This window comes from Lethenteron reissneri, chromosome 17 (genome assembly GCF_015708825.2).
Source record: "Lethenteron reissneri isolate LAM-NWPU_2019-01 chromosome 17, ASM1570882v1, whole genome shotgun sequence".
NCBI classification, from domain to species: domain Eukaryota; kingdom Metazoa; phylum Chordata; class Hyperoartia; order Petromyzontiformes; family Petromyzontidae; genus Lethenteron; species Lethenteron reissneri.
This window is the reverse complement of record NC_083795.1, coordinates 1,886,865-1,904,827: the sequence shown is the minus strand read 5'-3', so window position 1 is coordinate 1,904,827 and position 17,963 is coordinate 1,886,865. Positions and strand designations below refer to the sequence as shown.

General features: G+C 49.8%; 1 protein-coding gene across 9 annotated transcripts; it reads left to right on the top strand.

Annotated features, from left to right (window-relative positions):
- Positions 1 to 1,064: 1,064 nt before the first annotated feature.
- Positions 1,065 to 16,354, top strand: LOC133343306 (serine-rich adhesin for platelets-like). 9 transcript variants are annotated; one of them, XM_061552794.1, is made up of 11 exons: positions 1,065 to 1,179; positions 2,602 to 2,682; positions 3,349 to 3,577; positions 4,121 to 4,277; positions 5,186 to 5,321; positions 5,585 to 7,019; positions 7,938 to 8,094; positions 8,822 to 10,468; positions 10,790 to 10,923; positions 13,183 to 14,616; positions 16,226 to 16,354. In XM_061552794.1, exons 3-10 carry the CDS (start codon positions 3,362 to 3,364, stop codon positions 13,780 to 13,782), a joined length of 4,482 nt encoding a protein of 1,493 aa, XP_061408778.1. In that variant the 5' UTR covers positions 1,065 to 1,179; positions 2,602 to 2,682; positions 3,349 to 3,361; the 3' UTR covers positions 13,783 to 14,616; positions 16,226 to 16,354. The 9 variants fall into 9 exon arrangements, with proteins under 9 accessions (XP_061408778.1, XP_061408779.1, XP_061408771.1 ...); XM_061552795.1 differs by having other exon boundaries at positions 5,585 to 7,100; positions 8,822 to 10,144; XM_061552787.1 differs by having other exon boundaries at positions 5,585 to 7,100.
- The last annotated feature ends 1,609 nt before the right edge of the window (positions 16,355 to 17,963 follow it).

Genomic DNA, 17,963 nt, shown 5'->3' with positions numbered 1-17,963 from the left:
CTATTCTCATATTTTGTCACTGGCAGAGGAGGTCCCATGATCACTCCCCTGTCATTACCTCCCGTGGCCGCTAGTCCGCTCACACCGCAGGTTCAACGCTACTGTCATCACAGCAGGTTGCTGATGGTGACGACGACGATGATGATGATGGTTCTAGATTTGAAGCTTTCGTGACTGCAAGGATTCATACTCTTAGGTTCTTTCGGTAAAGTCACGTAGGTAAAAAAAGAATAATACATTTAAATAATAAATTAAAATAACTAAATTACGTATTATCATTTTATTATTATATAATAAAATAGTAATAAATGAAAATAACTAAAATTGTATTATTATATATTAAAATAATAAATGAAAAGAACTAAATTATTTATTATTTTACTATTATTCTTTTTTTACCTACGTGACTTTACCGAAAGAACCTAAGACGATGACGATGTTGGTGGTGTTGGTGGTGGTGTTGGTGGTGTTGTTGCTGGTGGTGTTGTTGGTGGTGTTGGTTGTCTTTGTTGTTGGTGGTGGTGTTGGTGGTGGTGTTGTTGGTGGTGTTGTTGGTGTTGTTGGTTGTCTTTGTTGTTGGTGGTGGTGTTGGTGGTGGTGTTGTTGGTGTTGTTGTTGGTGTTGTTGGTTGTCTTTGTTGTTGGTGGTGGTGTTGGTGGTGTTGGTGTTGTTGGTTGTCTTTGTTGTTGGTGGTGTTGGTGGTGGTGTTGTTGGTGTTGTTGGTTGTCTTTAGTGGTGGTGGTGGTGGTGGTGGTGTTGGTGGTGTTGTTGGTGGTGTTGTTGGTGGTGTTGTTGGTGGTGTTGGTTGTCTTTGTTGTTGGTTGTCTTTGTTGTTGGTGTTGTTGGTGGTGTTGTTGTTGGGTGTTGTTGTTGGTGGTGTTGGTGTTGTTGGTGTTGTTGGTGGTGTTGTTGTTGGGTGTTGTTGTTGGTTGTCTTTGTTGTTGGTGGTGTTGGTTGTCTTTGTTGTTGGTGTTGTTGGTGGTGGTGTTGTTGGTGTTGTTGGTGGTGGTGGTGTTGTTGGTGTTGCGAGTGAGGCGTCTTGTGTGCTGCCCCGAGCCGTTGAGAGCCGTTGCTGCTGTGCGCGTTCCGGGGCCCCCGGGCACCACGAGCTGCGCTGAACGACGACCCCGCGACAATTCTCCCCTCGTCATCATCGTCGTCGTCGTCATCGTCAGCGATGTGAATGTTTGTGATTGTTGTTGTTATTGTTGTTGTTGTTGTGCGCTATCGCTGCAATGCCGGTGCCCGTGTTGTGCTGCGCGCAGCTGCGGTGAAGCAGACCGCGAGTAGCGAATCTCGCGTTTCCACCCGAGTGCAAGAACACGGCTAAACGCATTATTATTTATTATTCATTGTTGTTGTTACTGTTGCTACTACAGCACGCAGCTGTTGTTAACTGCTGCAGCATCGATGTGCAATGCTACATTAGCACGCGTCAGTATTGCGACGACGTAACACGAAATCGATTAAAGCGTCAATCGCGTTGCCGTTCCACCAACGTCATCCAACAGGAGGCGAATTGCTTAATCACCTCCACACACATATATACACAGTATATTAACATCGCGTATAAAGCTGCAAATATCATCACCTTGACATCCACAATACAGGTGTTCTTATTGTTGGGTAGTACAACACACCGGTGTTCTGTACTTTTCTCCACAGATCTGGCTGCCGCCTGAGTGAGCTCGTTGTAATTACTGGCGAAACATCGGACTCGGATTGTATTTTGTTGTCAATGTGCTCTCCAACACACCGGTGTTGTGTACTTGTCGCGAATTTACACGTTTTGTTTACGTGACAAACCTTACTAATATCGGCCATGGCGGGTGGTGGCGGGATTTGACGACACAACATTTGTATTTACGCCATCTAACCCCAACAAAAACCCTGTGTTATGGATGATACTTAGCCTACTAAGTGTTAAACCACCTTGCCATACGAGAGCAGCAGACTACAGACAGCCCTTGCTTCGCGTACGGATAGTTTGGGTATCGTAACGCAGCACGATATTATAATGCATTGGTTTAATGTCTCCACGAATTTTTATATTTTTAGTGAATTATTCCGTGCTTCTGCCTGCGATCGAATCGGGTCGAGACGCTGGCCCCGTCTCGCAAGCTAAGCAAGGGCTTGAGCCTGGATGAGATGCTTGGATGGGTGAACACTGCGTAACAGCTGCTATAGGCTGCTGCGGGGCAGCAGAGGGCAGAGCAACAAGGCGCACTTGTTGTACTGGACTTCTATGCTCCCACGCCAACGATTCCCCTCATTGACCACCGTGGTGAAGTATGGTCAAATAACCAACACAACCGGCATCGTGTGGGAAGGGCTCTCATCCAGCAGTAGATATATACATCACTTCGTAGTTGAGGAACTTTATTGCATTCTGTAATATTGGCACCACGTTTAAAGCATATTCGTTGCCTCTCCTGCAGTATTTAATAATGGTATTTCCCCCTCTAACATATGTTAGCGGTGACAACAACAAAAACTGGTAGAAGAACTTAACGTTTCAGGTGATTTAACAGAGTTCACTGGCAAGGGTCGTCTGTGATGGACATGGTGTGTGTGTGTGTGTGTCCTGCGCTCTCCTGGCAGGCAGCAAGAGCAGCAGCAGAAGGAGAAATCCCTGCAACTGTCACCGGCTCCAAGGGCTCTTGAGCCGTGACAACACACGGGGTAGGGTGGCTGGGTGAGCCCCGTGAATTATTGACGAGTGCCTCTCATCATCAGCTGTGCTAAAGGCGGAGATTTATTTCCTTCTTGGCACGAGGACGTCGCTAGATTGCTGAATATGCGGAGGAGGAACGGCGCTGGCACTTGAAAATGAGTGGACGCCAGTAGGCGGGACAGCAAGTAGGATTGTGAACTTCTCTGTGCCCCAAAACTTGTGTGGCTTTTCCCTGCAAGGTTTTTTTTTTTATAGAAATTTTATTTCTGTTCCCGTAGTTCCCTGTGGTAAATGACTGGAGTCTTATTACCCGTGTTATTTCCTGACGCCCCATAGTCTGAATCCCATTCGGCTCGGCTCTCTTTGCCACGCTTTAAGTCAAGGCTCAAGACTTTGCCTTTTTATACGACTGACGACTACTTCTCTATAATATAAATATCGCGACTGTGTACAGCTTATTTAGATCCGTTCACGTTTAGATGCTATTTATATCCTAATTGTATGTACAGATGCAGAATTAAAATATATTATTGATACTGTAGAAATTTGGTGAGCTGCAAAGCTCTTTTTCACTGATGTCCAGTATGGGTGGGTCACCAAATTTAAATGGCCGTACTGTATGTTAACAATGATGCGCTAGAGCTTGCTGTTACAGCTTGTCTTCTTCTGCTTAGAGCCCCACGAGCCATGGCGAGTGGGTTGGAAGTGCCTGGACATTTGTACGGGGGGGAAGAGGAGGAGGATGAAGAGAAGAAGGAGGGGTCAGACAGGCAGGACGCTGTGGGAAGGACTCGCCCCAGCCCAAGGGGTGGCAGCGAACAAACGAGCAGCACCAGCGACACCTTCGCGTCGAATGCCAGTGGCCTGTCCCTGGGCGAGACCATTGCACGCAGCGCCTGCCAGGTAACCGGTGCTGACGATGCGAGTCGTGCGGTCTGCCCGGCATGTGCGTTTGTGGTAGAAAGATGTCCTTTGTCGCAGCTCGGATATGCAATTGATGAATTAAGGCGAAATGCGTTTGGTCATCGGCCTCGTTCTTTTGCTTTTTATCTTCTGTCATCAGAAGCAGCAGCAACAGCATTTACGATACACATTTCATCTGACGATTCAATGTTTTATGTTTAAAACACATTTTTTAAATGCATAGGTTTTACAATTTTCAGTTCAAGGCATGTCATTGCTTGAATGAACACCGATTAGCACTTATCTTCATTGGCTGTCTCAGCGATTTTACATTCCTGTGGTGGGTGCCAGTTTCTAATGAATGAAAAGGTTGCATAATTGATCACTGTCAGGGAGTTGATGCATTGAGTCGATCTCTGTGATAGAAAACGCAACATTCTCATTGCGAGTCAGACGCTCTAACGATGCCAGCCAGCCAGATGAAATGTAATGAGTTGTACGCGTATGTCTCTGTGTGTGTTTGTGTCCATGCATCTGCACCAGCGCTCCGATGTTTGGTTCCCACTGGAGATGGAAGCCGACACGAGCAACGGAGAGGAGAAGACTATTGCAGAGAGAGACAGCTTCTTGACCAGTGGCCAAGCCGTGGCCATGAGCCAGGGCTCCTGGCCTGCTCATCCAGTGAGCAGTGCTCAACTCGGTGAGACTGAGGCAGGGGGAGTCTGTTATCCAGGGCCAGTGCAGAACTCCTGTGAACACCACCAGTCCCTTATGCAATTGTGATCACATTTTGTAAATTTCTACCGGAAACCGTGTACTCACAAGTTAAAGTGTCCCCATGCTTTAGCCGTTGCTCATCTCTTTTGGCATTCCTGAACCATTGGTGGAAACTGCACATTCCCATGGCAGTAACCAGTTGCACTATATTACTACCACTGTTGTTGACTTCCCACAAAGTGATACGTTATTGTTGCATGAGGGAGGATGGGGCAAGCCCACTCCAAACCATTGTGAGCCATGCGCCTTTTTTCCTGTGTCACCCTAGCATATTGGAGACAGCCCCTGTCATGGGATGTGAACTGCCACCCGTGGATCAGGGGCACCAATGCACAACTCGAATAACGCAATTATCCTAAATATGGCCACATTTTGAGTACACTGTCAGTACACTCCTCATTCGATGGTCTTGCAGAAGACGCATTTTATTCTCAGTGGCTCTTGCCCGGTCATACATAACCTGGTTTCATCTTCTTGGTTCTTTCGGTAAAGTCACGTAGAAGGGAATTAATAAAATAATAATACAACAATAAAATACAATTCTCACGACGTTTCGGCCACAAAGCAAGCAGCCCACGACGTTTCGGCCACAAAGCAAGCAGCCGTCCTTAGGTGAAGAACAGGTCTGTCGGAAGAACAGTGTCTGAATGAAAACCACCAAGCTTGGCAGCGTATATTTAAGCTGGGTTAGAGAAGGAAGGGCGCCTTGACAAAGGAATTTATTATTTTATTATTTCCTTTCTACGTGACTTTACCGAAAGAACCAAGAAGATGAATCCCTGCAGTCACGAAAGCTTTAAATCGAAATATAACCTGGTTTGTTACTTGCAGAGGAGCAGGACAGTCTTCTGTCGCCAGTGCTGCCTCTGCTGGTGACGGCGCTGGATGGGGACGGTGCTGTCGGTTCCGCCCTGGTGCAGCGCTCGGTGCAGCAGCGGCATTCCGAGTTGGAGTTTACTTGCCTGCGGTAATCATCCCTCGTCCTCGTCCTGTAATGATATCTTAATATTGAGTTTTTGCACTTGTAAAACTTCATTTGTGAACAAATATACTCCCCGCACACAGAGATCACTCTGTTGTTCTAATAGACTGTCATAGCAGTAGTTGTTAAGCATGCATTAAGGCTGGCATGATGCATACGCACACACACAGACACACATTTACATCATTTCACATCATACAGGACTAGTAATGCAGGTGGTACTTGATTCTCATCTTGTTCTCTTGCAGGGAGAGCATTGCAAGCACAGACTTCACTTTCGAAGGCTACTCAACCAATCGTGAAGTGGAGAAAATGTCACTGAGTGATTCCTCGAGCGTGGAGGCAGTCAAAGAGTTGCGTTTCCCGGAGAGTGCCAGACTCACCACGTCCCAGCACCCGTCAGCTGTATCGCAGTGTCGCCCATCTGCCCATGAGCTCCAAGCTAGCTGGAGTGCGTACGGTGAAGCAGACAGCTCGGTCTTCTGTTCCCTAACACAGCACGCCATCTCACCTGGCACTGACAGTACGGAGTGGAGCCCCAGAGGTCACCTCTCAGAGCATACCAAGCTGCCAGGGTCGTGCTCCAGTATGCACGCCGAGTTATCCCTGTCCCAACATCCCATCGCGGGCGCGAGCTTCGATGGCCGCCAGCCGGAGGAGGACACAGAGCGTCTCCCTGGGCTGCCAGAGGAGCCATCTCAGGAGAGCGAGTGGCGGGAGGAAGAGTCGCCGTCATCGTCGCGTGGCATTGCGGGTCCGTCACGAGCTCCGATGGACGATAAACCCAGCAGCTCGGCACACGAAGAGTCACGCGGTGGCGTGCAAAATGAAGCGGGCATGCAGAGGGAGCGGTACTTGCAGGCAACAAGGTTTGCGTACCTGGGTCAGGAAGAACCTCCAGCTGATGACGCCTTACTTGCACCATCCTGTGTTGGCGCTGAACTGTCAAAAGCTGGAGTGGATGACACTGGCTGCCGGTTTGCCAGCACCCAGGTCGGATCCACCAGCGAAGCCGGATCCCTCACGCGGAACGTCATCGGGGGTAACGCAGACAACGATACGGACTCCCCCAGTTTAATAGGCACCATGGATCCGGAGTTGCTGACTGAGGAAGATAAAAGGCAGATATCTGCCATAAAACATCTCGTCTTGCGAGGTGCGAGCGTGCCGATGCAGGGCTATGTTCCCGAGGGAAACAGTGAGTCATTCCCACAGGTGAACTCATCCGATTGTGACACCAACAGGCACTGGGGCCAGATTTACGATCGTAGCTTGCGCTATAAGACAATGGCTTTAGCTGCCAGCTTTTCGAGGACCACCTGTGTCACCGACTCTTGGTTGGAGGGGTCGTTGCTGATCGCCAGCAGTGACCCCAACGAGAGCCACCGTGAAGAGCGCTCGGAGCGAAGTGTGCCGAGCGGGGCAGAACCTGATGACGCAAACATCGACGGTGCAGATGCGGGAGCCGTCGAGGCCTCTGGCAACAATCGCTCGTCCCCACTGGCACGCGGCTCCTTCTCCCTGGCCCTGTCGACTGTGGGGGCTTTCTCATTGGGCCAGCTCGGTGACATCTCTGCGGAGCAGGATGTGGATGCTTTGGTCTCCGCACGTTCCTGCGGTCCAAGCCAGACTGGGAATCAAACCCCGGCTCTGTCAACGGCACGATCGCAAGCCAGCCTCGAGGTGGACAACTACACGCCACCGTGGACCAGCACTGGCTACGGCACAGGCAACCAGGAGTTCGACATAGAGCAGCGCATCCCTGTACGGGTTTCACTCACACAACAATACTCACTGAATTACTCACCACTCACTTGCTCACTCAATTGTTTATGAATCACTGGTTTAGTAAACACCCTCAATTACTACTTACCTACTCTTTCCCTAGCTCACTTACTCATGTATTTAATTATTGCTGTATTCATTTTTCCATCAGGCATATGCTGTGTGTTTATGATTGAGAGGAATTGCCTGTGACAAACATCAAAACAAATGCATATTTATGATTTTAACATTCTTTGGAAATTCATAACAATTGATAAGCTAAAGCAAGACATTCTTGATTTGAAGCTTTCGTGACTGCAGGAATCCATACTCTTTGGTTATTTCGGTAAAAGTCACGTAGGTAGAATAAATATTAGATCACGACATTTCGATCGCAACACAAGCGACCGTCTTCAGGTGAGAGAGGGAAAGCTACTGTCAGTAGCGATCGAAACGTCGTGATCTATTCTTTTTTCTACCTACGTGATTTTACCGAAATAACCAAAGAGTAAAGCAAGACATATTTCTCAAAATTATGCCGTTTTAGATATTCATTTAAAACGCTGGAGGGCAACAGAACGAAACCAAGTGCAACATCTTGAGAGTTATAAGTGGAGTGGGACAAATGTTTCAAGCCGGACTATGAGTCTGCTTTGCGAGGCATTTGGAGTCAGCATATAATGCACAGCATCGGTACAGGACACACAGCGTTGGTATTAAATGTCCTCCCTAAAGTTCGGACAGAATGCAATCCGTGCTAAGAAACTCGAAATCCATACGCGAGTTTGTGTTTTCATTGTTGGGCTATCGGCGCCCACCCCTGCCACCGTGTCTCAGGTTTACTTACGGAACCTGGGCATCGAGCAGCCGCCGTCCATGACGGGAATGCCGGACGGCCGGGGCCCTCTGTGTGAGCGTGACTACTCCCCCTCGGAGCTCACCACCGTCAAGGACTTTGGGCTCAGCTCGGCATCTGACGGAGTGGCGTCTAACGGTACGCGGCGCGGCCCCATCATGGCACGGGGAAGCGGTGTGGCGCGTGGACGGTGGAGAGCAGTGACTTGAATACGATTTGCGCTGGGGCCCTGGTGCTGCCGCCTAGCGGAGGAACGGAACGCCCTGCCACGGTCACCTTTGACACTGCCTTAAAATGCAAAAAACATCGCCTTTAAAATAGACAAAGCAATTGAATGGCTAAATCACTTAGAACTGAATCTCTCAGTTGCTCTTCCTATGGCCATACAAAAAAAATAGGAAAGAATGTAATTAGTAAGCCAAAGGTATTGGGAAATTGCCTTTTTAAAATAAAATGGTAAATATGTAGACTTATGTTTGGTGAGATAATTTTACCTCTTGTAATATACAGTGTCTATACTTGGCAGTGTGGTGCGCACCGTATGTAGCCAACCGTGCCATTTGGAGGTGCGGGGTATCATCGGCAAATTGCAAGTTGAAACCTCAATGAGATGTCAGCTCAGTAATTGTCCCTCTATTCTCAATACAATTGCTATCACTTTAGGGGAAGTTAGCATTGCTTGTCCTGACTCAGCAGCTACTCCTCATAGAAATGAGTATCTACTGCTCACTTAGGAACGCGAAGAGAGATGAGAGCCACCCCAAGGTTGTCTTAGCAGGGAGATTGCTTGATTTTCTTGACAGCGTCAACCGATATAGCCACTGAAATAGAAAACAAATCCTGTTGCGTGTTGTTGTTCTTACAGGTGCTGATGGGTCACTGGGCAGAGGCTCTGGCTACAGCCTACGCTCAGAACTTGGCCAAAGCACTTCCCTCGTCTTGGATTCCGACTCCTCCCTCCGCCTGTCGTCCTCTCTCACAAGGTCTCAGGCCAGAGCCACCAATGAAGACTCTGAAGCAGCTCCTGGGGAGTCACCGGAAGGGTCTGGAAAGAGCCGCTCCTATCTCTTGTTACTGGATGACGTAGCTAAGGGACACTCGCAGCAAGAGGTCAAGCAGTCTGTGAGAGTGAGGGCTCCTGCGTGTTCTGAACGTGAAGCGGACACTGTGCTGAGCATGGAGGATCTGGACAACCGAAGGGGCGACCTAAGCAGCACGCCTTCGAGGCTACAGGACCGCGTGTGTGAATTTGGGAGCATTGGCCTAGCTGGTTACTCTGGCCCAGCCAAGAGTTCGGAATTTGAAAAGCCCTCCTACCGTGCTCACGCTGGATATTTTTCTGAAGACAAGGGCAGTGATGCTCAGGGGGAAACCTGGCCTGGCAGCCAGTCCACGGAGCCAGCGGAGAGCCAAGTGAGTGATTCGATGATTGGAACGAAGACTGTGCTGGGAATTCAGAAACTATTACGGGACGCGGGGACTTATGATCACAGCACCTTCGACGCTTCGTGTGCAAGCAATGAACAAGACATTCTAAAATCACTGCGCACAGATGGCAGGACAGGGCCAAGCAACAGCCATGAGCTTCAGCCCGAGGTTGACCGTGCAGTAATTTTAGATGGAAAAGCTGAGTTTGACAAAACCAGCACATTTAGAGGTAAGATTCCCCCGACGGAGCAACATTACCAATCGTCTTTCTTTCCAATTGGCCAGGATGATCATGGCAGCGTAGAGCATCCCAGACCGGGTGTAGCAAAGGGGGCAGCTAAAGCTCGCGACGTGTCAAGTCCATTCGTACAGCCCAAATTAGATCTTCATTCTGCTGGGAAGAGTGAGCAGGACGTCGAGCGTCAAACCATACCAGGCTCGGCCAGACACGAGCCCGAAGGCTGCAGTGGAGCCACCACCGGCATCACCCCTCGGCCGCAGAGGGCACCGTCGAATCCCTCGCACGATGACAAGAGCAGCTCGTCTGGCAGGTCCTCCCGTGCTGACGTGGAACCACAGGCGCGGCCTCTGCAGAGCGGGACGGACGCCCCGAGGTCCGGCTACGGCAACGAGGGCGGGGACGATGACGACGTGATGGCGAGGGTGCGCGCAATCCTGCGGGGCGCGACGGAGCATGCTGGTCCACAGGAAGACTCGGACGGGAGCGTTGACGCCGGCACTACTGAGAGGCGCAGGCAAGGTGCGGGCGGCCTGCCGAGGAGTGCAAGTCCCTCAGTGGGAACGGCACCGCCACCGTCACAGTTTCATGAGCACACCGGCCTGCCTTCGCGTCAGGGCAGGGCTACTGTAGGGGATATGAGTGTAGGCTTCGGGCAGCCACTACCTCCACCACCATCACAGATCCATGCAGACATCGCGCCAGGGAGGCTCCGGAGTGAGGCTGACGCAGTGAGCATGGAGTCAGTGGTGCAGAGACTGGCAGTGCTTTTGAGCGACAATTCACCTGAAAATTTGTCTGAGGGCATCTACAGGAGAGCGGATGAGGAGGAGCAAAGAGCAAGAGGTGTTCATTTTGGTTTCTTGACATTTCACTAACGTCAATACCTATTTCATATAATTTTATTTTTTACGTTTGTTTATACAAATACCAGCAATTTATAAGGTACGTGGTACATGAAAATTACTCAATTGGGATTCCACATACTAACATCGCCCCCTACCTGAAACTACTTCAGACTATGTGAAACATGGCACCTTCGTGATAGCCTTGCTCTATAAGAATGACGTGAATCCCAAATGTACGAAGTTATTTGTTATAATTTATTAGTTTATGTTTCTGCATTTGTGGCTAATCCACACCCCCCCAAACCCCCTTGCACCTCAGAGCTGCCGACGAAGTTGAAGCTGGAGAGAGACGGTGCCGACCCCGCCTGGAGGAGCTCGCGTGGAGAGCCCACGTCCATGCAGAGAGGGGACCTGAGGTCCCCCTTCACGACGGGACACGGCCAGCACGAGCAGGTGTGCCGCGGTTATCATGTGCACTGTTAGACAGGTTCACTTGTGTTGGAGAATACTTCAATAAGACCGGTTGGTTTAGTGCTGAACTATTGCAAGGTTGCGAGTAGAAATCCAGATTAGGGGTCAACCCAGGTTATTATTATCCCTGCGTTGGAATTTTTAGTATCACATTGTCAGAGGTCAATGATGGTTGTCCTGTTGGCTTCTTCCATAGGAATTTGGAATATTCATAACTGGCTTTGGGCTGTCAGTGGCGCACTCCTCAAATGAGCAGTGCATCACTTGGGCTTGATAAGCCAATTTCCTTAAGTATTTGTACTTAAGTATTGGTAATATTTATTATTGAAAGTTAGAACTAATCCAATATGAGACTGCATTAAAGTAGAATCTGAGAGTGGATAATGAGGTTTGGTTAATGGAGTCAGTCGTCATGAAGAGCTGGATGTTGGCATGAAAGTGATTTTCAACATCTGGAGCGCTGTTTACCCATGGCGATGTGAAGTCATGGATTGATTAACAAAACTGGCTGAAAGATTGAAAGTTAGAACAAGCACTTAAACCATTGATAAGCGTAACTGCCTGATAGCATCGCAATAGGTGCACTGAGCTGTTTAACATGCAACCGTTTCCAACCTCCAACGTGCAACATAGCTTTCATGCGATGCAAAGTTAAAGTCTACTCAACATTTATAGCTCTGCCCCATGTTTCGCTGATGACGTTCTTGTATTGCACAACCCGTAGTCATTTAGTGCTTTGTCTAATAAGTAATTCCGCAATAGCGCTGAAGAATGCTCTGTGTGTCTGCCGCTGTCACGCCAGCCTTGACATTGTGTTTTTTTTACTGCAATGCCAGCTACTGTTTGCTTGGCACCTTTACATAGCGAGTTCATGTAGGTAGTAATTTGGTGGTAGAGTCGTTGGGGACTCGGGTCTGTGTGATGCTTTTTCTCCTAAAATACTAAATCCTTGAGGTTTCAAATGTCCCTTATGGTTTTGTGGCACTTATGGTTTTGTGTGGCGATCCTTCTGCTGAAAATAATTTTCTGCTTTGTGGGGAATTGCAATACTTGGTGCAAAAGGGAAACACTGAACACATTAATTCCTGATTTGTTTAGGAATAGGATCCTGCAGGAATGTATGAATAGAAAATAAATTGAGAGGTATGTACGTTGAACTTCTTTGCACACCGTACGTAGCCACTCGTTCTTATTGGAGGTGCGAGCAATGGTAGGTAAATCATTGCAGGCAATTTAGAAATAACTAATGTGCTGCTCATAAAGGAAATAATGAATTGTCAGACTTTGGAAATTGGCTCAACTATTGTCAACAATTGTGCAGGTTGAGGCGTTGAAAATGTAAGGAGTTCTGTTCACTGTGACTTCAAATAGCTAAACCTAATTTTCAAATTTGTCATAGGTTCGAAAGAGTGCTCAAACTCTCATAATATTTGTACAAAATATTCCTTTACGCTATGTACAAAAATGAATTGTGGTGCACGCTTGTCACTTTGATGCATATGTAGGATATTTTCATATCAAGCATCTTTACATGTTTGACTCTTTGGTTTTGTGCCTGCAGGGTGAAACTATAATATTAATAAACAATAGAAATCGCTTTTTTTAAACAACCTCACATCGCTTAAGTGGCGCGGCGTGCGTGCGTGCACTTCTCTTTAATTGTTAAACCTAAAATGTGTTTTTTAACTCGTCAACGGCGTCCGTCGACAAACGGCGTTGTTTGACGTTGGTGTTTGCACATAGAAACATGCTTTGGTTGTTAGCAACACCTGTCACTCGCGTATCTGGACAGCCCCCTATCAGCAACGGTCTCTCTTGGCTCCGTGCAGGTATTCCTAACTCACATTCGTATGCATCGGTGATCCGAAAGTATATGTATCGCTGCAAATACCGGGAGTACGCTTGCGCAGGTTTGGACATGAATGTACCCTTCATCTGGCGTGAATTTTTAAAAAGCTGCGCAAGTTCCCTAAAGTAAAACTGGTTTTATATCTCTATAACTGGTTTTATATCTCTAAAACAGTTTTTTACTGCAGAGAGTTTGCACGTAAAAAAGTACAGGCTCGGTGCTGTATGAAGCTCGCGTCTATTTGATGTGCTCTCCGTTTGATAGTCTGATTACATTTTTCATGTGTTCTCAAAACAAAAGGCAGCCGGTGCAACACAAATTTCACTGAATTATATATTTAGAATGTTCTCACAGTCCCACTCAATGCGTTTTCCTTGCTTCGTGTTTTACAGAGTGAGACAGACTCGGAGTCAGAGAGCGTTACCCTCACCCGGGTTTCTCACATCCTGTCCGAGGCGTCCGGATCCCAGCGCTTGGCGTCTCTGGATCTCAGCGTTATCGAGCCGGAACCGTTGAACGTCTTGCAGCGAGCTCGCCTCCGCATCGCGAGCCAACTCCAGCGTCTGTCAGACGAGCCTTTCGACTCGAGTGTGGGGTTGGCGAGAGTTGCACCCGGGCAGCAGCAGCAGCAGCAGCCGACCCTGCCAGACCCTCCCCGCCAACCCGTGCCTGGAGAGCAGCTTCCTTCCCAGCAATGGTCTCAGTCGAGGGTCTCTGATCACACGGGCGTGAGGGGTGGCATATCTGGAGAGCAGCCTCTCCTCGAGGAACAGAGTGAGAAGAGTGCTGCAGGACGCCGGGCAGACCAGAGCCGTCGGGGCAGTTGCAGGCTCCCGGATCGGCTGCCTGAAGATCGGAGCAGGGCCTCGGAGAGGTCCGTCGGGTTGACGGATGGGGAGCGAAGCGCTTCGTACGAGGACTGGGTGACGGACCGCTGCTTCAGGGCTGCCACTCTGGGCAGCGTGCCCCGACCTTCACCGTGGAACCAATGAGATTTCGGATTCTGGACATTCGAATGACAAGGTGTTTAGAGCGGAGCTAATAGACGTGATGGGAATGGCTGGCGAGAAGACACCACCTGAAGGGCATGAATATAGGAGGCCCATCTCATCCATCACCTTCACATCTAGGAAGCGCGGAGATTCGTCGCCTTCCACCCGCAGTCCGTCTCCGTCTACGGTGATCGCTGCCCAGACGCAGGTCTCCGCGGTGTCTCCAGAAAACCAGCCGTCGTCACGGGCATCACTCGTTCACACCCCCGTGCATTATGAACAACCGGCAGGATTGCGAGCGGAGCCCGGAGTTGAATATTTGATGGTTGCCAATACTCCCCCATCGAAAGATTTGCAAATTCCTGTTCCACTGAGTGGTGAGGACAAGTCGGGTTATTCAGATCATGGCCCCTCTCGCTTATCTGCCCGCTCAGCCCTCACTCACATGCACATTAAACTGTCGCCAGCCAAGGTTGGGCACTCATTGCCACCCACATCGACACCATCAGTCTTCTCTTCCGGCCTCCTCCACCGCCATTGTCACCGGCAAAAACAACGACAATGGCAGTGATAGTCATCTCGGTGGAGTGATAGCGCAAGGTGCACGGGGGCGTGCGAGTCCGTCAGGGTTCCGAGGCTCCGAGGCTCAAACACTCCAATTGAGGGCGACTGCAGGGCAGGAAGACACTCGTTCCCATCAGCACGCCTGCCCGGCAATGCAGCCCTCCTACAGCACTCACGAAGGCTCGCATCCCCCGGTGACGCATGGACAAGGCAATCCCCTCAGCTTTTCCTTCACCTTCGTGTCTTCAGCATCTGCACAGGGCACGGCCGGTAAAGTAGCACACTGTGATCTTAAGTGCACATGTGAGTCGACTTCCTGTGATTTAGCAATTCTTGTATTTACTTGAGAGCAGCGCTGTCTTAGCTCGTTTGAACGAACTGATTTTTTGACCGGGTGCAGTGGCACATCACTGTAATCCAGTGACATTGGAGGCCGGGTCAGTGGAATTCTGCTCAAATGAGAGCTTGAATGTGCGTGAGACAATCGGTGACAGGACAGTTAGATGTCTGTATGAGTGAGTACTGCTCAATATGAAGTTAGATTTTTTGCACTCTGTGGATTTTCTTATTTTACCTGATGAATCCTGAAATGAGAATAAGAATTTACCCAACATCACAAGCAGAAAATCTACCGAGAAAGCCTCGAGGCTCATTCCGATGTTCCTGGCCAAATATTTAGGAATTCTTCGACTCACAATGTCTTTCACGTTGCAGAAAGGCACTTTTTTTCTCATGATTAAGAGGAGCATGTTTTTTTGGTTGTTGCTTTATCTTATGCAATATACGTACGTGTTGCAGTCATCAAGGCAGCCAGTTTACCGTCCATTAGGCAGCAATCTTACAGCGCGTCCCAAGAACAAGGCCACTTGAACGTGGAAATTCGATGGATTAACGAGCCGCGAAGCGCACTCGTCAGCACCGCCGCTCGCGCCCCGCCGGTGCTCTATCTGGGCGATCGCTCGCCGCGCTTATGGCCACTCGACTGCCACAAATGCCACTTAGCCGAAATGGAGTTCTGAGGAACGCTGCCTTACGCAAGGTGAATTTTGCAGAAGCAGCTTATCCATAATGTTGCCGTGGTGGCTTTTTTTTTTCTTTGTGAAGAGCACCTTGGATTATTTGACAACTGTGTACACACAGCTTTTGTATGGGTGATAATTCTTGTTTCTGTTTTTATAGAAACACAACTGCCACTGTTTATCTTCATGTATACATTGATAAAAATGACCTGTGGTTTAAGTATTCGCCTAAGAATTTGTGTTATGTTTATAAACCTGGGTGGCACCGTAGTTAAAGTGCCAAACTCATACCTGTTCCTTTCAGGCCCCCACCATAGGAATGTGGAGTTCAAACCTTGGTCAAGCCATCAATAGATGTATGGGTTTGCGTAGTGGTTAGTTTACAACATGATTATTTTGACGACCTGGGTTCGATTTCTGGGTACAACAGATCAATGCCAGGTAGTTTCTTAAACTATACTATGCTCTCCTTACATCAATTCAGTCTTACAGGATTACCTGATGGAATGTGTTAACATCGACACTTCTGAGACATAGGTAGCCAGGAGTAATGCCAGTCATACTGAGCCCTCATGTTCTACTCGCTCATCGCGTATACCAACATGATCATTCCTTTAGGCTAAGCAATCTGTCTTTTAAACCATAATGCTGATGAGCCTGCTTATTATTTGTGGCCACGAGGCGCCACGTTACCTGGCGCAAGCATATGGAGATGTCGCCACCATTCGGTGACAAATGTGTTTTTTTAGCTGCATGTATGGATGTATGTTGAACTTCTTTCGCACCGTACGTAGCCAACCGTGTTAATCGGAGTTGCTCTTTGCGTGTGTTCATGCTTACATCCACATGTTGTCCTGCAGACCAGCCGCTGGTGTGCCCGTACCGGCCAGCCGGCAGCTCGGAGCTTTTCTACATCCCGGCTGTTGTTGGCAACACTGGGAAGAGTTCACCATGCAGCTCGCACAGCACGGCAGAGAGCTCGCACCCCGGTAGGACTGTGAGCACCCACGGACCTCGCCTTCATCAACGGGGAACACTCGCAATCGAAACATTGTAATTTAAAATCCTGTTGGGAGGTAGACCAGACCAAGCTGATATTTACCACTGGGGCCAATACAATGAGTGCAACTTGTTGAGAAGTAGTAAGAGGGCGTTCTGTGGTTATACCATCTAAAATTTGTATTGCTGGCTCAGAGATTTGAGGCATTTCTCTGTGTTTGTGCATATGTTTTGGTATATCCGCGCTTGCTTGTGACTTGACTTGTCATTACAGGATCAAACAACGCGCTGCCGCCCATGTTTCCAGCGGGGGTGCTGGGCAGCCGGGACAGGCACATGGAGCTGAGGCAGGTTGCCGGAGTCCCGAGTTCCACCTCAGCCGGTCCTTCCCACGTTTCCTGGCAACCCCCACCCCAGGGAGGTTCTGTGAGCCAGACCACTGCACAGCACAATATCTGCTACCCGCCCGAGTTAAATGGTTGGACGTCCGTCGGCTCGGCTGAGCGTGGCCCGCCCATCGCCATACACCACCTTGAAGGGGCGCAGCGTGCGCGTAGCGCGTGGATGGACTCTGGCTTGACCCCTGATGCCGGGTCGGCGTGGAGTGGCAGGGAGAGATCTCGGTCCGCGGCACCCACCGTCAGTCCCGTCGCCTACGAGCGCACGGGACGGGCTGACCGGCGGGGCTGGCAGGAGAGCTCGGGCAAGGTCACAGAACCGCACACGCAGCGCCGTCAGCACCGGTCGACGGGCGTCGAATCCACCTCGCCCGGTGCAAGCGGAGGCACGAGAGGGACGACGGAGCCGAGCCTGGACGAGCTCTGGGGCAGGTTCACCATTCGGCAGGAACAGCTGCGCGCCCTCGACGGCGCCGACGAGGGAGCGCTGCTACGAAAACTTGAGGAACTGGCGCGTCATCTCCGGCGCTCGCAATCGGTTGGCGAAGGTTCCCGGTTGACGCCGACGGGGGGAATGTGGGCTGATATGGATACGGTCTCCTCCACTCAACGCTCGATCAGGTTGGACGAAACTGGTGACCGTCGCCAGAGGTCTTTAGATTTGGAAGACACTTGGAGCGGCGATAGCCGCGGTGGTGGCGGTCGGATGACGCCGCCGGCATCCTCGCTGGCCGCATCCTCCATCTCCACAGACCCGGACGGGCGCCACGACGATGCGAGCAGCGTGGCGGAGACCGCGTCAACCATTGACACGGCGCGGCTGGTGCGCGCGTTCGGGCCCGGGAGGGTGCGTCTGTCGTCGCCAGCACTGCGGTCCCTGCATGATGCCGTGCACCGGCAGAGAGAGGGACCAGGGACGGTCGTGGAGGTGGCGACGCGGGGTCGGCGGAGCGGCGCGGCCGAGCGTGGCTCAAGGGTAACTTGGAGCCTGTAGGCCGTGTTGGGGCCTCGTTCTTTAGCCTTCACTTGCAGTGTAGCAGCATCGGCATGTTTGTAGGGATCGATGCAATTGCTACCCGGGCGATTCTATTGTGTTCACTGTTCCATTCACGATTCCATTATTTATTTGTTTGTACAGTTTCATTGATATTGTCTCCATCAAATCTTCTGTTGTTCTTTCTCGTTCATTACCATGGCCTAA

Excerpts from the sequence above, each read along its gene's own strand:
- LOC133343306 (XM_061552787.1), top strand. The coding sequence starts at position 3,362 with ATGGCGAGTGGGTTGGAAGTGCCTGGACATTTGTACGGGGGGGAAGAG. Across the intron at positions 7,101-7,937 it reads ACATAGAGCAGCGCATCCCT|GTTTACTTACGGAACCTGGG; the intron begins GTACGGGTTTCA and ends ACCGTGTCTCAG. Across the intron at positions 10,924-13,182 it reads GACACGGCCAGCACGAGCAG|AGTGAGACAGACTCGGAGTC; the intron begins GTGTGCCGCGGT and ends CGTGTTTTACAG.